This window comes from Watersipora subatra, chromosome 3 (genome assembly GCF_963576615.1).
Source record: "Watersipora subatra chromosome 3, tzWatSuba1.1, whole genome shotgun sequence".
Taxonomy (NCBI): domain Eukaryota; kingdom Metazoa; phylum Bryozoa; class Gymnolaemata; order Cheilostomatida; family Watersiporidae; genus Watersipora; species Watersipora subatra.
In genome coordinates this window covers 2,457,677-2,481,954 of record NC_088710.1, presented here as the reverse complement: position 1 = coordinate 2,481,954, position 24,278 = coordinate 2,457,677, and the positions used below count along the sequence as shown (strand labels likewise).

General features: G+C 35.2%; 1 protein-coding gene across 1 annotated transcript; it reads right to left on the bottom strand.

Moving 5' to 3' along the window:
• Window positions 1-32: 32 nt before the first annotated feature.
• LOC137390049 (uncharacterized) lies at window positions 33-24,278 on the bottom strand. The gene is made up of 6 exons (XM_068076289.1): window positions 23,928-24,278; window positions 14,940-15,107; window positions 12,167-12,273; window positions 10,247-10,334; window positions 6,960-7,087; window positions 33-172 (listed from the first exon to the last, which is right to left on the bottom strand). Exons 1-6 carry the CDS (start codon window positions 24,093-24,095, stop codon window positions 136-138), a joined length of 696 nt encoding a protein of 231 aa, XP_067932390.1. The 5' UTR covers window positions 24,096-24,278; the 3' UTR covers window positions 33-135.

Below are 24,278 nucleotides of genomic sequence, written 5' to 3'. Positions count from 1 at the left end.
AAGGAAGGCGGATAACAGTCAATGTACACATTCACACAGATCCATCATTATGTACAAGGTCAACCAAGGTGTCAGACTGTGTAGGGTACCGTAGCTATGTCTCACGTCGAGCAGCAGATTTCAAACTAATTGCCTTCAGTATGGAGAGTAATAGTTGCCCCGCCCTCTGCCTCTGAAAACACACATTGACAAGTGCAATTCATGTAAAAAAAATTCATCTTGTACAATGAACCCTCACCATACGATATTAATTCGTTCCAGTGATGGCCTCCAAAGGCAAAAATGTTATATTGTGGTATAGAAACCCATAGTAATTACTGTAAAACCTCTAATTGAATGCCATGGTGCTTTATTTTCAACCCTTCGACCCTAGTAGCGGTCAATTAGAGGTGGCGTTCAAATAGAGGCGGGTGTTGTATTTTTCAAATGACTCGTGAGATTTTTGGGGAGATACATTTAGCCCTTTTACGGGTGAAGCGAATATTGCCACTCTTTTCAGTGGTGCGATTATTAAACCTTTTTGGATGCAATAAATCTGCTAACTTACCTCCAACTTGTCAAAGAGTTTTCAATAATTTTGAATTGAAAAACCGAGAAATATCTTTACCAGTTGATATCTATTGCTTGCAATTAACCTGCGATGATATTATAGCCTGGGCCCTGCTTTGCAATTTTTATTTTATACTAAATTTGAAGACATATTTTTTATTGTATATCTATATTTACAAATGTTGTGTAAAAGCTCATTGCACTCATATGTTAGCTACAGTTTGCAACAAAAACTAGCTTTTTATGTGCAATAGAAAAGGAGTTACGAGCGTCAAACGATTGCAAGATCAGATTGCGACAATGTTGCTATCAAATAATATGCTATAAATCTGGAAATTTATAAGTTATGTAATGATAATCTATTAAATACTACAAATATATATTCATGAACAAGTGACATAAATGAACCATAATTATATTACATGTCACTTGTTCATGAATATATATATGTAGCATTTGATAGATTACCATTACATAACTTTAAATTATGCCTCTATGACGTCCCTGGCAAAAGTTATAACCAAATTAGTACACCCATTTCAATATCTACCAAAACCGAAATCACCGTGCCGACTTGAGATTTTATCGTTCGCGATAATTTTTTTTCAAAACTCACGAAGTAAATATGCAGATTCAGAAGTGGTAAGACATTGAAAGACTGCATAAATTAAATTAAAACGTTATTTTTAATGTTTCAAAGTTTTTATCAACTTTTAATTTCGCCAAATTGAATCGTTATGCTCAAATAAAAATGCAATCTTCGAGCTGCCAGCTGCAGTCAGACTAACGTTATCTTTCAGTTTCGATAGGATCATATTGATTCTTAGAGCTGTCTATGAAGTCTGAAAAGTCAAGAACAGAGTTGTTGAACATATTTTTATTATTTGAAACATTTTCATGACGTTTTATTTGAGTTATATTGGCATATAGATTTGCTATACTTTTGTTTGAGGGATGATACTCGTGAGGAAAAGTTAGTTTCATGATTTTCATGTTCATGACTAACTGCATATGTATCAATAATACTCAGAACTATGTATTGTATGTAATAAATAAGTAATTTCAGTCAAACTTTGTATATTTTGCAACTTTCATTTGCAAATCTAACTTTGCAAATGACAATTTTTTCAAAATTAGAGATTTCCTGAAACTACCTTCTTTGAGGCCCGAATCTACATAAAAGGGATATGAGTTGTCTAAATAATATAATTTGAAAGATAAGACTTGGCTGTTCTTGTGAAATTAGAATGAGTAAATTATCTTAAAGGTTGACTTGCAACAAAATTCACATTACAGTTATTTGGTATCAAAAGATTCGCCATGTCTTACTCTGTTGTGTTGTAGGTGCCAAATATGTGGAAATGTGATTACAATCTCTTAAAAGCTCAAAAACGAAAAGCCGCCGTAGGTTGGAATCTCTTGATTTCGATGACGTATCCGCGGATTTTGGTTATTGTCTTGTCACGTGATGTTCTCGCGTGAATTGAAAGGCCAATAAAAAGCTCAATATAAAACTTATCGTAGCAATAGTTTATGACAAACACTTCGGGTTTAACCTAAGACCCCGTATCAAATATAGATGCTCGTTACTTTACAGTTTCAGCTTGGCCATTCCGTCCGACAATTCAACGTACGTGTACATGTCTGAGTTGCGATCATAAAAATGTCAAATTCTGAAGAGTTAAGACCCTGGCGTTTCGAGCCTGACACTCTATCTGAAAAAGATCCTCAACAGAATCAAAGCTCCCAGCAAGTAAGCACCGCCACTAGCCAGCTCTTATGTGCCAAGCTAGCTAGTAGTAATAGTTTTAGCTAGCGAGTGATAGTACGAATATTATATATATATATGATTTTAATGATGATAATTATCGCTTCATATTGCGAAAAAATAATTACAGATTTTTCTCGAATGACAACATTAACAATTTTAATATTTAAATCTAGTGCTGCACTGATATACTGTTGGATAACATCGACCTGATGTATTAGCTATGGTTGCATAGACATATCTGTTCATTTCTTTAGGAGCTAATACCACCGGCTACAGAGTGGTATGTCTGCAAGTGCTGTCAAGACATGCCATCTCTTCCTGAATGTTTGTGCTGCCATGATGCTGAGTTTGCGCATCATCTCCATGACCGCGGGGAGCATGAATGCTTGTGTATGCATCCTGGTGTGGACGAACGTGTGGCGCCTGCATCCCTTGAGTTGGGGTGGAATAATTACTTGCGATATCATAGTGAGTTGGATTTTCATTTAATGCCAACAACACCAAAGCTATGCTAATGTGTCAAGCATTATCTACAATTCTTGTGTTACACATTTAATGCATCGGTTGAACACACATATTCTGAACTCGTGGAACACAAGGAGAACTGTTATATTTGGCTTGTACACTTACTACAGTAGAGAGTGTACCAGTTTTATGATTTTATTATATAAAGATCGAGATTATTTTGATGATCAGCAATTATTGTTTTTCAATAATTGTTTTGGTAGATAATCTATTCCCATTTGGAGAGCCATCACCAAATGCTCGGAAAAGGTTGTGTGCATATCGCAATCTTGTGTTTTGGCTTATGCCGCAAATCTTGTTTGCAAGTCTGCAAACTCTTCATCATCCGTTGGTGGGAAAAGAGCCTGAATCTTAGACTCCAAGCAGGCAGGTAGAGGCTGTCGCTCACCGCGACGAATTTGCGGCATAAGCCAAAACACAAGCTTGCGGTATGCACACAACCTTTGTAACAACATCCGTTGTAATGGACCTCTCTATCAGGCCGTGGGAAATTAGATCGGACTGGCATCGCTTGAAACCTTCCAGCTCCATGGCGTTAGAGCTGGTGGTCCCCATTGACTGCAAAGTAAAGAAAGTTACGACCAACAATCACTTTCACATTATTTGAATGAATTATTTAGCTAAATCAGCAACTTCGTGTTTATGTATTGATGACTAAAAAATTTGGGTTTTTGTCAGGCTGTGAAGTAAAAACTGTCAAAGTTTTACCTTGACAAGATGGCTGCTGACTATTAAACCGCAGCTCTGATCCATCATAGTGTAGGCCCCGTATAGTGCGCAATGCCCTGGACTATCGCATCTACCGTCACCTGCCAAATCAAGCTCCCAATCGATTGCTGCCATCAATCCTTCGTTATGCAGGGTGTACTGCTCAGCAATACACCGTAAAATATGGTAGAACTTCATTATACAAGATTAATTTGTATCATTAGTCTAAGAATGTAGAATCCTCTTCCCCCTTTTTGTGCTATATTATGATGAAGAATTTTAAATTACAATATAATTCGCTTGAAGGATGACATATTTTCATTTCAAGAAAAAAATTGTTTCTAAATGTCGTTATGCAATTAGTGTGCCAAGCTTTTACTCACATTTTCCAAGTTTATGGGTAAATATTAACACTCACACCATGTAAATATTCTCTTTGTTGGTAGAGGCAAACGCTGTGGCTTGGTATCGCGATGTTCATGAGCGACAAAAACTGGAGGTTCTGCGTAAAGCATCCGCCAAAAAAGAGGTCTGCAGCCGCCAGAAGGGGGTTGATGACGTGAGCTCTGTTCACTCTGGAAGTTGTTTCCCAAGTGTAAGATTGGTGACAGGAAGCACATGTAACCTTGAACTCTACCCATCCGCCTTCTCGCACCATCGTGAATGAGCAGGAGAGGGCGCAAGCGTGACAGTGAAATAGCCGCTGGAGTGCTGTCACACTTACTATTATTTTCTCCTCTTTGAAGGAGGATTCGGGTCTGAAATCACAACACAATAGTTGACTTGCAATAAGATTTGTACAACATCGTTTCCTGTTATTATATCATATTTGCTTGATCAGAAAAAGAATAAATATATAGCCATGCAATCATGACGCGGATTTTACAAAACCTTATCAGAATCCATGATATTGTAAACATAAAAATTTGAGTAATAACTCTATGGATATTCTTTATATTTTGTCAAGTTTGGTTAAGTTCAGCTCTATCTTACATGTAATTGGAGAGCGTTTCACGCTGGCCAACATAGCGCTCAAACTCTTCCCAGTCTTCAGTGGGTGGCACAAACTCTTCATCATCTAATACTAATAATAATCATCTAATAATATTAATATGCTATTAACGATGATACAAGAAAATGACAATAACTGTTTTATATAACATATCTATAAGTGAGTGGGGTTAAGAAATTTGGCAAAATTAATCGTGAAACTTATAACATTATTTTATCAATTATAGATTAATATATTACGTTTTACAGATAGATATGCAGTATGAATTAGTTTTGTTATTATAATAAGAATAGTATATGTAATTAAAAAGATAAAATACTAATAATAACATATTACAATTAAATGACATTAATATTGTAATATTAAATATAGATTAATACAGTAGTATTAGGAGAATTCTAGAAAATAACCCGAGTTACTATTACTAATACAAGTAGCTCATAAAATAAATTACTCACGTGCTTTGGTGACATGTGGAGTATGCAAACCGGTTAGAAAACATGTAATCTTTGAAATGGCGAAAACAAAGGTAAGAGCAAGCAGGCGAATAAATAAAGTTTGTCACATCCAGCTTCACCCAGTTGCTCCATGCCCGGTGAAGGTCTGGTCTTTTCTCTGCTATTGGCCAAGAAAAAAGGTGCTTCTCAGCTTGGCAGCTGCACAAACACGATGTGGCGCATTAGACATTATGACGAATTGAAATTAACAAGTTTAATACGAGAAAGCGTGTCCGTTATTTGCGATAGATCAAAGTTGAACTGAAACTAACATTATCTGATCACGTGACTTACAATTCCCGCCATATGGCGTGAACAATTTCTACAGCATTTTTCGACCATCACAGCGGACCAAAAGGCTCATCATGTTCATCAGAGGATGATATGTAATCGTTCAAGCTAAGATTAAAAAATTAAACATATTTTTATGGTAGGTTTTGAGATATCAGTGCTCGAAGTTGCAGCATTACGATGCCGATGAAATAGACGCGTAAGAACAATAGACATGGTTTTTATTGCAAACGTGAAGTGTATTTGTGAAAATATTTCGACAAATAAGGTTGCAAGAAAGTGTAAACAGAAACCATCTCGCACAACTACGTCACATTTTAGTCGTTTTGGAAAACGAATCCAAACTACGGCAGTCTTGTGTGGCTGCGATTTTCTGTTCGTTTTTGAGCTTTCAAGAGCTTGTAATCACATTTCCACATATTTGGCACCTACACCACAACAGAGTAAGACATGGTGAATCTTTTGATACCAAATAACTGTAATGTAAATTTTGTTGCAAGTCAACCTTTAAGTCTGTCTCCTGTAGTAGTAATTTGAATTACGGCAACCTCCTGAAAAATTAGCGGTATCTGGGGCTAATCGCCTAGAGATTAGTCGGGTGCGAATGAGTTAATGCATAGTTATTAAGAGATATTGGACAATATAGAGGTAAGTTAGCAGATTTATTGCATCCAAAAGGTTTAGTATCGCTCCATCAGAAAAAGAGGGCAACATTTATCTTCCCAAAATTCTGATGAGTCATTTGAAAAATACAAATATTTGAACGCCACCTCCAATCGACTGCAACTATAGAGGAAGGGTTGAAAAATAGAGCACAATGGCTTTCAATTAAAGGTTTTACGGTATGTAGAAATTGGTAACAGAATAATTTATTAACCTTAGTAACTATAGTTACCTAAAATAACTTCAATGTATTTAGTGAATATAATCTGCAACAAAATGTAACATTACAATGCACTGTATGCAGTAAGTACCATAGTGAGATCTCACCTTCGAGACAGACGTATGATGTAAGCGTCGAATTCAACTTAAATGAATTTAGTTGACTAAACACACAACACACACTTAAAGCTAAGTTTCGGTATGTATTTCACTAAATTAAACCTTAATTTTGTCATCGTTTAAAATTATATCACTTTACTGTTTTTGGTTTCTTTTTCACTATAACATAATGAATAACGGTGATCTGAGGGAGAGAGAGAGAGTATCGTATCTCTTTCAGGAGTTGTGGGCGGGAACTAGGAGAACAGCATATTGGCATCTTTGTTATTCTGATGTAATCAGCACACCGACTGCCAAATTTGAAATTCGAGAGAAATCTCTGTTGATATCGTATGGCAAGGACGAAAAAACATTGTGAGTGACACCATGAGGCGAAAAAAAACTATAACAGAGACATCGCAACTCGTGGTGAACTGTACCTTGAGCAATTCAGTTGTTGCAAGTTGAAATAACTCCACTTGTCAATAGAACGGGTATGTGTGGCCAACAATTGCACTGCACAAAGATTCTAGTTGTATTGATATTAAATATAGTAACAGTGATGCACAAAAACACTATTAAGTCTTTATCATAGATGAAATTTTGATCACAAGAATTCACTTACCTATATCCACCTCGGTAACGCCCGCGGTAACCACCTCTAAACCCACGACTTCTGTAGCCCCTGCCACGCCCTCTAGGAGGCCTGTTGGTTGTGCTGTGGCCAGGTATATTTGTACGCTTAGGTGTTACCTGTAAAAACATGCCATGAAGCGTCGAATCATGAGCAGTCCTTATAATTTTATGAGCATGTAGGTGCGCATATTAGCACTTCTAAAGTACTGAATAAAGGCATTAGGAGAAGAATTAGCGTAACGACCTGGTACATAAATTTCCTATCCATGCTTCAACCTATGTGTTCGAGTGTCCTCAAACTCGAACAAATTGGAATTCCCGCTAAAAACTTAAAAATTTTGCCTCGAATGCTGAACAAAACTTTGGAATCCAAACATCCCCAAGATAAGCAGAGACACGCTGAATCCAAAAATAAAGACTTTCTACTCATCTGCATAGCTTTTTTGTTCTTGCAATTAGGATTTTCAAATTTCATGAGTTAGTAGAGATGTTAGTGAGAATTCTATGAATATGGTTTGTTGCCTTTTAGAAATAAATAGAGAATAAATCATTCAATTTCTAACAACAACAACAACAAATTTGGTTTTGAATAGACAAGGATTTTTCTCTAGACTTAATCAACTTTATTATTTTATCTGATAAATATTTGGCTGTCAAGCTCATAATCTGCTGTATTTCGATAGAAAACTATGACTGTTTGCTTTATCTAGAGTCATACTTCTGTGCAATGAGCCAAGGGACTAGGTTACTAGCTAACTACATCGTGTTTCAAACTCGTCAAAAGTCTATATAAACCTATTAATGCAACTGAGATCCCAACATTGATTCAGACTTGAACAAAGATGTCATAGACTTGACCAAAGAAGTCATAGACTTGGCCAAAGAAGACACAGACTTTGCCAAAAAAGCCATAAACTTGACCAAAGAAGTCATAGACTTGACCAAAGAATTTTATGTAAAATGTTCTATTTTACCGAGATGTGAAGTATACATTGAACAAAGAGTTAAAATGTAATAAATAACCAACTCCATAATTATTTAATAGTATTCAAACTTTTCCCAAACACAACTTTCATATCTCTAGATAATTTTTGCGATTATTGGTATACAGTGCACCCTCAGGACAATTTTAATACGTTCCAGAGTTGGCATCGTATGGTGAAAAAATCGTATGTAGGGGTATAGAAACCATAATAATTATATAATACAAACATCTGGTTACAATTACCAGAATTTCAAGTAAGTACTGTACATATTGAAAACTAGTTACAAAATGGCATGTTATGTTAACCATAGTAACTATAGTTACCTACAGTAACTTTAGTATATGTAGTGTATAATTTATTGGTTTTGATTGCAACTCCAACTTTGCTACTGAGTTTTAAATCAAACATATTACCGTTTTACACATGAGAAATGCTGAACTGAGAGAAATCGGTCATCGTGTCTCTTTCAGGCATTGTAAAAACATTTTCGGCGAACAGCAATCGGGCGTCTTTGTTATTTCGATATACTGTGGGACCTCGGTTCTCGAACGCTTCAGTTCTCGACCAATTCGATTTTTAACTAAAATATTTGAGATTTGTTTGTCTCGGATCTCGAACATAAATTCGGTTTTCGACCAAACTAGAGAATGCGAATAGGAATCAAACGTTCGGAACAGCTCCGGAAACAGCATGGAAACGTTAGTTAACAAAGGGAGAAGCAATTTACGCTTCATAAATTCTTTACAAAAAGCAAGGAACCATCTGGGACGACGTCCTTCTACCGAAGAGATTTGCTAGGTAGACAACTCCTCCAATCGAGTTACCCTAAATTGTTTTGGAGGATTCTCTTTCAGAGATATGAAGCAAACGTGCCATTGCTGTTTATATTTTCTTTTATCACACAAATTTTGATGTAACTGATCTGTTGAATTTTTTAATGTTTCATTATCAATTTCTGCAATTTTTGGTATTGTATCTTAACCTAGGATGTTTTTTATGTTTCTAGAGCAAAACATACGAAATGTTTACTTATAGTTTTCTTTTGTCATCATCATGATAGAAAATCTTCTGTTAAAAAGAAAGAGGATCTAGATCTACCCCTTTTTATTTATAGTATGTAGTATACAGTACAGTTTATAGCGTAAAATGTTAAAAAAATACTTTGCCAAAGATGTTTTCTCGACTTGGAACAGATTAAAATTTACATACATTAATTCTAATGGGAATAATTGTTTCGGATCTCAAACAACTCGGTTTTCGAACAACTTTCTCGAATGGATTATGTGCGAAAGCCGAAGTTTCACTGTATGTGATAAGCACACTGGTTGCTGAATTTAAACTCGGACAAAAACTTTGTTGAATTACTACGGTCAAATAAGATTCATACGGCGAGGTGAAAAAATCATCATATTCCACTTCGTAAGGTGAAAAAACCGTGTAACTGGGTAATCGTATCCTGAGGGTGCACTGTACAAGAAAAAACAACTGCCAAAAAACAGGTGAATTTATAAGCTTTTGAATTAATTTTGGAGGCTTGTCAGTAAGATTTGCGTATTGCTTAGAGAATATTCCATCTCATGACTACATTTTATTTTGTTGTTCGTCATATATGGCAGTCCTAGCTTTATATCTAAGCATAGTTACTATGTGACCCCTTCAAGCATAGCAATGAATGATGCGGGTTTGCAGATACCAAAATTTAGACAATAATCTTTGTGAAAGACCATCTTCACCTCCATCTCAACATAAAACCTTTGTGAAAGACCTCCATCTCAACATAAAACCTTTGTGAAAGACCTCCATCTCAACATAAAACCTTTGTGAAAGACCTCCATCTCAACATAAAACCTTTGTGAAAGACCTCCATCTCAACATAAAACCTTTGTGAAAGACCTCCATCTCAACATAAAACCTTTGTGAAAGACCTCCATCTCAACATAAAACCTTTGTGAAAGACCTCCATCTCAACATAAAACCTTTGTGAAAGACCTCCATCTCAACATAAAACCTTTTCAAGCTCATGGCTTCACATTAGCCACTAGCTTATTTAGCATGACCAATTTCAATAGACAGTAACTCCGTGTTACAAAACCTGAGCAACATTGGAAAGTCGTATTACTCATACTTCATTTACAATTTAAGTTACATCTCATAATTTGAAGCTTATTTACAATCTTTTTTAAACCCATGCCAACACAAGCTCTACCAATAGCAGCTATGGTTGATGATCTAGAAGTATCCTGCAAAAATTGCATCATTTGAAACTTTTCAGTTTTAAAATTTTACTTACTTTGATTTGTCTTCCCCTGAACAGTGACTCATCCATGGCTGCTGCATTCTCTACTGATTCCGCCTCACTGAACTCCACGTATGCAAAACTGCATTAGAAAGAAACACCACTGATGGTCAAAAGCCCAAAACAAGCATAACGCCGAAATGAAAATGGATTTTATCACAAAGAGAATTTCCGTAACAAGATGTTGATTACAAAGCAGTGCATCGTGTATTCAAAGAAATACTATGATTCTCATGTTTCTGGAAACAAAGCAATGAGCTAGCCAGATGTACCGATTCATGCATCTATGTGTTCAGTAAGGGCTAAAGTGTAATGCAATATTGTGATTGCCAAATGTTAAGTAAAACTGGATATTTGTAATCGACATCTTGTATAATAATTAGATTACTCGTGAATAATGTGTAAGGTTATATTTGAATGAAAACCAAATGCTAGCACTTGTATAAGTACAAAATAAGGAAATACAGTGGCACATATATATCATAGAGCAAGTAGACATACAAAACCAGCTGTCGAGCACTTAGGTAACAAAACTGAAGGATGCTCAATTGTTTTTTCCGTAGACTTACATTTTCCCTTGTCTCCCTACCTGTGAGATCTGGTCGGAAAGCAACTTCATTAAAAATTAAAATGGAGGCAAATGTGAAGCTAAAAGCTATCAAACTTTGCTTTCAAATTGTATTGAAGAATAATAGGCAAAAGGGTCAGAAGAAATGCTAAATCTTTGCGTGTTTACATATAGATAAATCATCATAGCATCAAGTACACATTGTGGAGTGATACCACTATGATCATCCGGATAAAGTATTCTTGTATTCTATATACAAGAATACTGACTTAGCTTTATTTTCAGAGTGTTCTGGTGTAACTATTTCCCTCTTGTGCCTTTGAACATTTGTCATATGGATATTAAAAAATGGACAAAATCTAATCATTATAAAATAATGGCCGCTTAGAGAGAATTTTGATGTAAATGCCCCATATACCATACAGGATGAAATTATTCGCGGAATTGAATTTCACGAGAATTGTCTTTTCATGCACATTCGTGGACTGAATTATTCGCGGATGAACACATTCGTGAATACATTAATCCGTGAAAGCAGCTAGCAATGGAGTAAAATCTTCACGTGCGTATACCACGTGTTTAGGTTTCTATTTAGCCAGGAAATTTTTGTCGATCATGCTAAGCTATAAACTTTTGACTGAATTCAGAGGGTTTCATGAATATTCATCGATTTGGAAGCCTTTGGTAAACCAACAGCTTGTGGTAAGTTATGAGTTGTTTCAACGTAAAGAACTGCAGGAGAGATTTTTGCGATAATGACGCCGTGCCAAAATCCGAATAACTTGTGACAACTTTGAATACTCTTGTAAAGAAGTGTGATGCATCGGCAATGGGCTTAACTCAACGCCTCGGCGATGATTTCAAAAGAGTTTGGAACTCAACTACGTTTACTAACTCTGCCTAGCTACTTAGTTTTTAGTTTAAGGTAGTAGTTATTCTCCCTTGCATTAAAAGTAAAACCAATGATTCACGGATTTTAATAATTCGCGGAATTGACAGCACGCAAATTATTAAATCCATCGAATAATTTCATCCTGTAGGGTATATACATGTTTATATATATATATATATGCATGTTTGTTTATATATACACATGTGTATATACTGTATATATATACTTGTAGATATATACACACATGTATATATCTACATGTGTGTATATACATGTGAGTATATATAGACACATTAAAAATATTTCACTCTTACTGTTAAGTTATGAAGTGTTCCAAAGAAACTGCTATTATTGTATTATTTCCAACTCAATTTGATATTGCCATGCAGCATTTCTGCACTCCCTCTGTCAAAGGCTCATATATTTTCTATAACTAGAAAATAAGCCTACTCACCCCTTGGGGTGTCCCGTGTACTTGTCACAGTTTATAGTAACTCTGTTAATAGAACCGCAGCCATGAAAATGGGTCTCCAGCTCCTCCGCTGTCGCCCCATAATCAACCTAAAGTACGATAAAAAGTGCCAATTCCTATGTGATGCCTTTATTGTACCTCACACCGGTATGAGTTCATAATCTTATAAAGAGCTGTGATAATACATTGATCTGTGTGACACTCATTGCACTTCAAGTTACCTATGATGCATTCGACATCTATCCTCCGTCTCTTTTTACAATCATTTTACAAAAACTTTGTTAGTGTAGAGAATGTCTTGTGAATGTATCAAATACAGGCTAGAGACGCAAGCCATCGACCTTGTGAATGTGGTATCAAATACAGGCTAGAGACGCAAGCCATCGACGCAACACTAGTTGAAAATTTACAGTAAAACCTCTGCATACAAAGTTGATTTGTTTTGAGATAATATAAGATGAACGATGTTATGGTTCTTATGCCAAAACCATCGTACTTTGGAACAAATATCCCTATTTCAGTTAATTAGGTCCACTGCCCAAAAGCCTAATAGTAAATGCTTCTAGAAACTACGCACAGCATTATACTAAATACAGCAGGTGAAACTATGACAGAACAATATATGTAAAACGAAAATATATATGTATATGCATATAAATTACACAAATATATAAAACAATCAATAAAATGAGAGTTTAGGGTTAGCTCACTGCAGAGACATAAATAAGTGATAGTAAACTCAGGGCAACACATAGGTAATGAAGCAGAAGTGGTGATGACGTATCCCAGGTAAATGACTAACATAAAGGCTGACTTGCAACAAACTTCACAATGCAGTTATTTGGTTTTATAAGATTAGCCATATTTTACTCTGCTGTGTTGTAGGTGCAAAATATGTGGAAATATGATTACAAGCTCTTAAAAGCTCAAAAACGAACAGTTAATCGCAGCCATCACGGAAACGCCGTAGGTTGGAATCAATTTATTTCTCTGATGTACTCAAACAATTTGGTTATTGTTTAGACTCGTGATGCATGTGAAATGAAAGGCAAATAAAAGGCTCAATATAAAACATCTCGTAGCACTAGTTTATGACTAACACTTTGGGGTTTTACCAAAAAGCCAGTATCAAATATAAATGCTCGCTACTTTACAGTTTTGTTTTGCATTGGTCTAATCGTCTAGTCGTAATCTGATCATGTGACCCATACTTCCTGCCAAGCAGCGAGAATAATTTTTGCAGCATTTTTTTGATTATCACAGAAGACCAATAGGCTCTGCATGTTTATTAGAGGATGATATGCACTCCTTCGAGCTAAGGTTACAAAATTAAATGAAATTTTACATGGGTTTTGAGATATCAGTGCTCAAAATGACAGCACTACAATGATGATGAAATAGACGCGTGAGGACAATAGACATGGTTTTGATGAATGCGAGAAGTATATTTGTGAAAATATTTGGACGAATGAGGTTGCATGAAAGTGTAAACAGAAGCCACCTTGTTCAGCTACATCCCATTTGAGCCGTTTAGGAAGAAGATTCTAATCTCCGGCGTTTTCGTGATGGCTGTGATTAACTGTTCATTTTTTAGCATTCTAAGAGCTTGTAATCACATTTCCACATATTTTGCACCTCCAACACAGCATAGTAAGACATGGTGAATCTTTTGATACCAAATAACTGTAATGTGAACTCTGTTGCAAGTCAACCTTTAACCAGGTAAACATAAACTAAAACGATTGATATGTTTTTATCTACATGTATATTTTTTCTATATAACTTTTCATGTCCACCATCCGCTTCGTTCTATTGAAAAGGCAAGATCACGAAAAACCATGAAAGTCCTACATTGAAAACTACTTCAAACTTTTCATCATAAATGCTGAGAAATTCATACGTAAAAATGATTGGAGTAGAGGTGACTGTACAGTGGAACCTCGGATCTCGAACGCTTAGGTTCTCGACCAACTCGGCTTTCAATAAATTGTGATTTGTTCGTCTTGGATCTCGAACATAAAGTCAGTTCTCAACCAAACCGGAGCATGTGCATTCAGAGTAAACTGGCGGAACAACTTCAGAAACAGCATGTTTATACGTTGAACAACGGTATTATGAGCCACTTTCGGAAGGTTCTCAAACAAAAGGAAAAGTTTCGCTTCATAAATTCTTGACAAAAAGGAGAGAACCATCTGGGAGGACGTCACCTCTACTGAAGAGAGATTTCTAAGGAGACATCCCTTCCATTCGAGTCTTAAATTGTTTTGAAGGAGGATTCTCCTTCAAAAATGTGAAGTGAACGTGCCATTGCTGTTTGTATTTTCTTTTTCACATGATTTCTGATGTAACTGATCTGTTGCATTCTTTGCTGTTTTATTATCGATTTTTGATAGTGTATCATAACCTTCAATGTTTTAAGAGCTAAACATACGAAATGTTTACTCTGTTTTCTTTTTTCATAGATGAAAAATATTTTATGAAAATTAAACACGATCTATATTTACCCATTTTTACTTTTAGTATGCAGTATACAGTACAGTTTATGGTGTAAAATGTTGAAAAATACTTAATCGAAGTTGTTATTTCGACTTGGAACGGATTTAAATTTAAATACATTAATTCTAATGGGAAAAGTTGTTTCGGATCTCGGAACAACTCGGTTTTCCAACGGCCTTCTAGAAAGGATTCTGTTCGACAACCGAAGTTCTACTGTGTGTAAATTGATAAAGATTCGGAATAAACGAGCAATACGTACATTGCCTACATATATTGAGCGAGAGTCTATCTCCTTCTTTTCATCTGGTGTGTGAAAGGTTGGAACTGTTGGAGATGTTGGGGTAGCAGCATGCTGTTCCGTATACTGCGTCAGCTTGTTGGCTTCTTCCTCCATCTGAGCCATCCTTGCCTTTATCGATTCAAGACTCTACAATTACCAAAAGAATACAATGCAGAATGGGGGCACATGAAAGCGCATTTACATTGCCGTAAAATCTATATGACATACGGCAACTCATCTCAGTTTGTTTTGACAACTGCTACAATGGAATGTAGCGCTTGAGTCATCAAAAAGTTCAATTGAACAGCTTCAGAAAATACTTGGTTCTGCCGAGTTTAGAATGAACATCGCATCATTGAATAAGGAATGCGGAAAAAGTCATAACAAGGCAAGGATAATCAGGCAACACATTGACGATTTATTATTTATGATATTTTTTCGTTAAAGACAAGTCAAGACATAATTTATGAAGTGTCAGTCAGAGAGGTTTTTACTAAGTTCTGTATCTCTGATTGAATATACAGTGGAACCTTATTTTTGAAACACTTCGGTTCTCGACCAAAATAATTGAGATTAGTTCGCCTCAGATTTCGAACATAAATTTGCTTTTCGACCAAACCGGAACATGCGCATTAGAATTAAACATTCAGAACAGCTCTGGAAACAGCATGGAAACATTCGTTAACAAAAGGTGAAGCAAGCAATGCTGCATAAATTCTTTAAAAATAGGAAAGAACCATCTGGGACGACGTCCCTCTACCGAAGAGATTTGCTAGGGAGAAAACTCTTCCAGTCGAGTTACCCTAAATTGTTTTGGAGGGAGAATTCTCCTTCAAAAATGTGAAGTAAACGCGATATTGCTGTTTAAATTTTCTTTTTCACACGAATTTTGATGTAACTGATCTGTTGTATTTTTCGCTGTTTCATTATCAATTTCTGCAATTTTTGGTACTGTATCTTAACCTAGATTGTTTGTGATGTTTTAAGAGCAAAACATACGAAACGTATGTTCTCTGTTTTCATCATCATAGATAAAAATAGTTTATTAAAAATGAACACGATCTATATCTCCCCGTTTTTATTTATAGTATGTAGTATACAGTACTGTTTATGGTGTGAAGCGTTAAAAAAATACTTTCCCGAAGTTGTTATCTCGGCTTGGAACGGATTGAAATTTACATACATTAATTCTAATAGCAATAATTGTTTCGGATTTCGAACAACTCGGTTCTCGAACGACCTTCTGGAATGGATTGTGGTCAAGAACCGAGAGTCTACTGTATACAACTTTAAACTGTCTAATCTAAAAGAGCATATAATTCTCAACAAGATGCTGCTTTTGCTTAATTTAACCAGATCTTGAGATCATGAGGGTCCATTTAGGGCATGTATGACGTGACATCACAAAAACACTGATTTTTGTGAACCTATTTTCCGTGTGTAAGTAACCTTTCTGAAGTGACTAAATCCACCATTAGACTTTAAAATGTGAAATGGACAAGGTTTTGAAGACACAATTTGCAAAAAGGTAAAGACTTATAACAATAACACGTACAGATAGTTGAGGGTGCGCGTATGACAAGACCAGCATATTGTGTATGACAAGACACTGTGATTGTCATGTGGTTATCAGCCAGTTAGGTGTTAAGGTTTATAGGAAACGTAACACTGTTGATTAAAATTTTAATTTCGCTTAATTGCATATTTTCATGGAATAAAATAACATAATAATAGTTTATAAAATTAAGGATTACATATAACAAGTGCGGGTACATGACGCGAATAGAGACTTTGAACAGAGCTACACAATAACCAACTATTCAGCTAGATATCTATCCAAGAATGCAAATAACTGCCCTAGCGTTGAACACTCACATTTAGACATTTAAAGATAGCAGTTTCATCGAACTCGGCAAACAAAATAAATCGTTTGTCTAGAAGTTAGCGTGCGAAGATACATAGTGAGTACTTGTTTCTCCGCTACCCAGGACTGTTCATTTTCCTTTATAACAAATTCTAAACCTATAGGGACATTCTTTACAAACTGCACTTCAAACTTTATGATTTCTACGTCACAAGCTTTTATGATGGCCACATAACGACGGTCTTTCCTACACTTTGTTTGGTATTTGACTACAACATGATTGCCACACTGATGAAAGTTTGATCCAATTTGAATCGCAGCTGTAACTTCTTTTTTCTGATTAGTTATGTCTTCAGAACCACTGACACAGCTAACACGCAGCTCTTCCTGACAGGCATCATTTTGCACACAATGAATTTGTTGTGTTCCTTTACTCATTAGACACGCTTCCACTTCTGGTTTGGAGAGGCTTCACTTTCATGAATTTCCTTTGGCTTCACGACAATAAGTATTGCGTCTGATGATGAACATTGAGCATTGAATGAATCTGCATCTTTGACAATAACTCGCTCCACCTTTGGTTTTACCGTTTTTTTCACACTACCTCGCAGCCCATCTACAGGTCCCTTTCCGTAACCAGTAAAAAATAGGTTCCCCTCTAACTTAAATTCAAATCATCTTTCAAGCGAGCTTATTTTGAAAAGAGGTAGTGATCTTTGAACTGCCAACCACTCCATCCGAAAAAACCTTTACTGCCTCTATATCTGGAAACAACTTTTTGATGGTCTCAAATATAATACTAATAAATTTGAATATGGAGACTTTGCTATGGTCCAGGTTGGATATTACACAGATACTAATTTATAGCTTGAGGTGTATAAACAGCAATTTTATAATTTGCCTTCTATTTCTTTCAACATTAGTCTTGCCCATGTTAGCTCATAAGCGAAACTGATGGTGTAGGTAACGTGAAAACTGACTATAAAAGCTGTCTATGATAGTGTTAGTTTCATTGTATTTATGAAGAGACAGAATTCACTAAGCATTTGTTTATCAGTCATACTATATTAGACTGCTCAAGATATCTCATCACCAACTATGACAAACAAACACAATCTCATAATTCAGATTCATAAATGGATAAAATCAATATATGTCATGACACTAGGGTTGTCACATCAATTGCGACATCATGCATATGTATGAGGCGACACCCCTGGTATATGTATCACGTTATACATATATATGACAAGATTAAATTATCCTTTTTTTAAACTTGATGAGGCTAATAAAGAAACTCTGTTATATGGATTGGTGTTATCATTTAATGAAAAAACATGCAAAAATATACATTTGATATTAAACTTGTTCGCCTTGCAGCAACTTTTACGCATTTTTCATGTATGACATGACAAACGCATTTCTTTTATATAGAGCATATTAACCAGAGACATGAGTTTCCAATATTATTACACTTTTTCCTAATTTTACCAAGGATCAATATTACTAAAGTCCTAAACAAAGATAATAATGAATTTAATATGTTAAAAAGCTGTTATTAAATCTTGACATCTTGACAAAAAACTCAACTTTGCATCACTGCCAGAAGAAAATGCTCACAGCTTGAGAACCGTTGATCAGAATGTTATGAAATTTTAAAACATTACAAAACATTTTGGCTTTCCCAAGTTTCCAGACTGACTTTTGACTTCTGAGACCCATATCTTATAGACAGGTTCATATATATATATTTGAAAAATTATTGCGAAAAAAGTAAACTTTTAGTATTTGCATTACAAATTTGTTTCGTGCGGAGCACTCATCAGACGCGATTGTACTAAAAGATTTTAGTACAATCGCGTCTGATGAGTGCTCCGCACGAAACAAATTTGTAACGCAAATACTAAAAGTTTACTTTTTTCGCAATAATTTTTCAAATATTTCATACTCCACTAATAATCTTTTAGGTTTTTAGTGTAGAGTTCTCTTTTTATATGCTTTTGCACTTGCTTTTAGTTAATATATATATAAATTCATAAATTCTCCTATATATATATATATATAGGAGAAACTTGCTGTCTTTAATCGTACAGCAGGTTCACATTAAAGATTGTTTTAAAAAGCTCTATAAAAAAAACATTCCAACCTTTCAACTGTACAACACAGCCAAAATCTTTCTAAACGTATACATATGCAACATTTGTGAAATAATAAAGAAACCTTGTACACATATGTCAACTCAATGAATGCTTCAGAATGAACATTGCCCGTGCTATCTATTTGTACAACATAAGGTGCAAATGTTACCCGCTTAATAAGATAACCTCATCTGAAGCGAATTGGTGATATTCTTTGAAATTGTGCGTAAATCCACTTCAACTAGCAATAGAAAAACTAAGCTATCTCAGATGACCCTTGTAAACACATCAGCAAATCACTTGTGCAGTTCCTATGAGCTTCTTTACAAGACATTTAGGTACATAAAGATGTGACTTCTTTACTTTTACTTTAGTAAATATTGATCAGGTTTACAAGTAATAATTCTAATATGCTTATTAGGATATACCGCAGCTGCACACATTGCCTTGTAGTTTTAGTTGTTGGAGACTTAAAAAAGAAATGTGTGCATGCTTTGTTGAGAATAAGTAAAATGAGCTGCACAGAAATGAACTTGGGCTTCAATCAGTTGACTATTTGTACAATTGTCTGACATTAAAAAAGGCCTTTCTAGTGTCTGACATCTAGACATTCTATGGCTCTTTATTGCATAAACAAGAAGCAAATTGTAGCAGAATCTATTTATTCTATCACAAGATCTATAAACAGTATATGGAGAGCACTTTTTGCGGTCAGCCACCCGAAAACAAAAATATTCTTCATTTAAATAGTTGTAGTATTCGTATTTCAAACATTTTGTAGACACATGCGCAATCGAATTTTACACACTTAGTGGGTATGAATACTAGTGCTGGGCACGGGTAATAAAACTTATTGAACTCAGGAGTTTATCTTCTCTCGAGTCTCTGGTAATAGAAATTTTGAGCATTTCGATCTTCCGGGTTTGGGCTTTAGTACACAAATCCGAGTGGGAAAAACTCGGGTCTATTGCGCCCTGCGTTCTAAGCACGGTTTAATAACCCGCCTGTTAACGATGCTAGCACGAATATTGTTTAATAGTAGTAAAAATAATAAATAAATTGAATCAAATTATAATTGCATTGTAAATTTTAATGTCTGATGTTTAGAAATTTTAGACATAAAACCCACATCAACAAACCTAATACCTTAAAAGCCTGTTGGCCAAGAAGTACTAGTGCCAAGCACTACCAGCTACATGATACTCGAAAAACTCGAGCAAGAGGGGTCGAATCTAAACTCGTTGGCCAGTAAGTGCTCGTGCCCAGCACAAATGGATACCTGAAATAAAGATCATGTGGACCCGATGGTGCGCCTACCATAATTTTAGGATTGTTATAGTTTTCATGATATTTGAGGTCCACATGAGTGATTGAACATTCAGTCATAGAGACTTTGTTGATAACCTTATGCAACACACGTATATTAACAGAATACAACCGTGGAAAGCTGCAATTTGAATAAAATTGCTGATATCAATGATAACAACTAGCGACGTCATTTCACGCATATTTCTCTTCTGAGCATTTTAATCTTAAAACATCGTGGTAGTTAGATCACCTCAAAAATCAAAAACAATCACAAATGATAGAAAAATACTGATTCTTTCTGATTAAACTAGTAAAATCTTTTTATCAGCGAATGAGGCTACAGACACATCCAAAAGCTTCTATTATTGAATCTAAAATTATACTTATTTACACTGAGCCTACAATAGGATGGTAGCATCCACAAAAAGGTGATTAAATGGACTTGAATTTTTTCCTGGAGTTTTTAATGGAGACTGGGTAGCAATTCTGTTTTTACTTTATTGGCAATGATTTTGGTTTAGACAAAATTGTTTTCTATTGTATACAATACAAGAATCATAAAAAGAATAGCAGAGTATCAAATAATTGGTTTGAAATATAGAAGATAAAACACCTATATTGCTTTTAGACAGTCGAGAAACGGTTCATTCTTAGGTCAAGTAGTATTAAATGAACCATAACTTTGTAAGACAGAATCGAATCTTAGGTTTAATATTTTGTTTTGAAAAAAATAAATTTAATGGTTTCTCTTGATATGATTTCAACTAGTGTTTTAGAAACTACTGCATGTTTTGATATATTGCATCTGAACTATTATTAATTTATGCATGTAATTAAAACTTGTAGCCATGTCTGATTCTCACATAATTGGGCAAGAGTGGATCTGTTTGTTATACCAATGATATACAGCCCCCAAGGATAGTCAACGGCTATCATAAGGTTTAATGATGGAGCCATGTTAGGATTGTGCTAGCCTGGGTTTCGGAGCAAACACGACTCTCGCGGGGCGGTTGCGTTGCCTTGTTAGGTTTTGGTCGCTGTTATCGTTTCATCACCTCAGTCAGTCAGTAGACCCCGCGGTTCACAATAGCACACCTTGAATTTCTACAATTTATGGGTGATACCTAACCAAAATAATAGAACCGTGCAAAATCAAACATTTCAAATTACCTACTTTTAGTAATTTTAAAATTGTTAAAGGTCGTAGTATACGCTTATAGTTGAATATAATTTACGCAAAATCACCCGAACAACAGCCTTTTTTTCCTAGTTTTTGATTAATATTTTACCAACCCTAATATAAAGTGACAAAGTCTTTCATCGTTGTCACATTGTTTTACCTGGCCAATAAGATGGGACAGCAGACAAAGCTGTGCAGTGTAGTTTTCATATTCAAAATCTAAATACAAAACCGAATTTGGGCTATTTAACGATTGTGACTATTAATATCACGAATGCTTGCGAATGGCAACTAACTGATCAGTGATCATAATGGTGACAATATTGGGATACTATATTTATTTGACAACAAAGTGAATTCAACAGATAAGTAAAATAACTACTATAGTTCATAATATTTGTAAATTTACAAGGGGCTTTATTCAGCATATTTGTTTGTTCGGGTGCCGTGTTTGGGTTCATCCCAACAGAGCTCCATCATTAAACCCCGCCCATATGAGAGCCGTCGGCTATCCTGGGGGGGGGCTGTATATCATTGGTTATACTTAGTGATATCCATGTGAGCGAAAAACTACACTATGTAAAAATGACCAAGGCCTAGATATAATCGACCTATGCAAAAAGTTGGGACCCCACTTTGTTAACAAATAACTCTTTATATAGTGCATATGTATACCATATATGCACTATATATAACTATATACATATATATATATATATTTTTGTCTTCACCATAGAGTAACGACTGTTGGTTGAAAACAACAATCCTTCATTTTTTCGTGACGTCATTCTATCGTTGTCGGCCATACTTAAAGACAACTTTTATCGTCAAAAACACTAAGCTTCTGCAATGAACTTTTGACAACGATGCTTTTGTTTGCAATTTTTTTATAGTATCAAAACAACAAAAAATACTATTAAATAGGAAAATGCCGATCGTTTCCTACAAATATAGCAACTTTTTCATGAACGAGCGCATGTGCAAACGGCTTCATAACGTCAAAAAACAAACACTATGGATAATAGCCCCAAAACTGAAAAAAACTGATTTCTGACCAATTGTAAAGTGAAAGGGCAATATTCCAAACAACACCTATAAAAGAATTAAAAGGGTTAAAAGCCATAAGCATTAGGGTTGGTAACTGTTACAACGAAGCTAAAAACAATCCCTGACACTATGTTTTATAATAACATACTCTATGTTCGTACTTTGTAATCTAGTTTGTTGTAGCAATACTTGAAAGTAAGCATATGAGTGAGGTTCAGGCAACAGTACTAACTCTGCATTAGCCTCATTGGTACAAACCTCCAAGACTGTTTTATAATAACCATTACACATTGGGTAGGTGGCACCATTTTAAAATTACAAATATCTGCAACAATACGAATATACCATGTCACTTCTTTGGCCATAATATTATATTAGTTAATAAATTAACAGATCTATTTTGAAAACGAAAAAGCTCGCAAGAAGGCTCACGACAGTGATGTAAGACAAGGCAGGCAATTTTTTTAGTAAAACGTAGATGTCTGAAGCTATTCACATATACACTGTGTATGCTAGTTTTTCTTATGTTGACTGTAAGAGTAAAGTGGTTGTACATGCTGGCATAAGGGTTGCGTTGCAATAGGGATGAGTTGTTGAGCAACTCACAAGCCAGTACTTCTTTATTAGTTCAATGTTGACCTATGTGTACAGATATGTTAGCCAATAGTTTTTATTAAGTATTTGCCATCAGTAACAACCTTACAAATATATTTCATACTAAAACCGATAGTTAATACTAGCAGTTTCAAACTGCGAAACAATAAAATTATTTTTTCTTTAGTTTCCATTTTTTATATCCAGGCCCAAATCCTGAAAACACTGACTAGCAATTAACTAAACATATAAGGAAAATCAAGAACTTACAATAATAAAGACAAACTTTGCTTCATTGTCCCAAAAGGCCGAATAAAACTTTACCTTCTCTATCAACCGCTAAATCCTACTTCGCCTAGTATGATTAACCTGTAACATTACAATGCGTTTGCGGAGTTCGTACAATGCGTCTAGGTTGCACGCCTCCGCCGTGAAACTGCAGGCAGTTGGACTGAGATAAGCTAAACTGCCACAAATTGTTTTCCGTATAGCTGTGTAAGACGAATAGAATGATTTTTTTACTTATCCGTATTAATAAAAGAATATCGAGTTGACTAGAATTAACATGTGATTTGGCGATTCGCTTGAAACTTCTTCATGAAAGCGTTGGGTTTTAGTCATGTCGCACAAAAAGCCAAGAGATTAATCTTATAACATCGTACGCTAAGCTGTTGGTATTTAAAAAAACTTGCATATACAACTAAGTTATATAATTATAATAGAATAAGCAACACTATCTGGCGAAACGTGTAAGACTTAATTTGATAGAGGATCACCAACATATTAACGAGTACGTAGTTAACAATTATAGGCTTCAAAAGTAGATAGAAAATTACCGCATCTTCATCTTCGTCTTGCTCTGCAGTGGCATTTAATAGATCTTCAGCATTTGCTAAACTGTCTTCCGTTTGGTCGTCATCCACTAATTCATGCGATTCTACGGGAAGGTCTTCATCAACTTCTGTCGGAAAATCTTCAGTCGAACCTCCATTTTCTTCAGACATCCTGAATGCTTATTATGAATTATATTAGAGAATTACGTAAGATTTCCTTTGCACACAATTCACGGATGGCAAATAATAATGAAAGTTGATGCGGATTACAATTAAAATGTCACAAGCAATAATAAAACATATTTTCTTTTGGTTTGGAAAGCCGCATTCACGGAATCGCTACAATTGCGCATT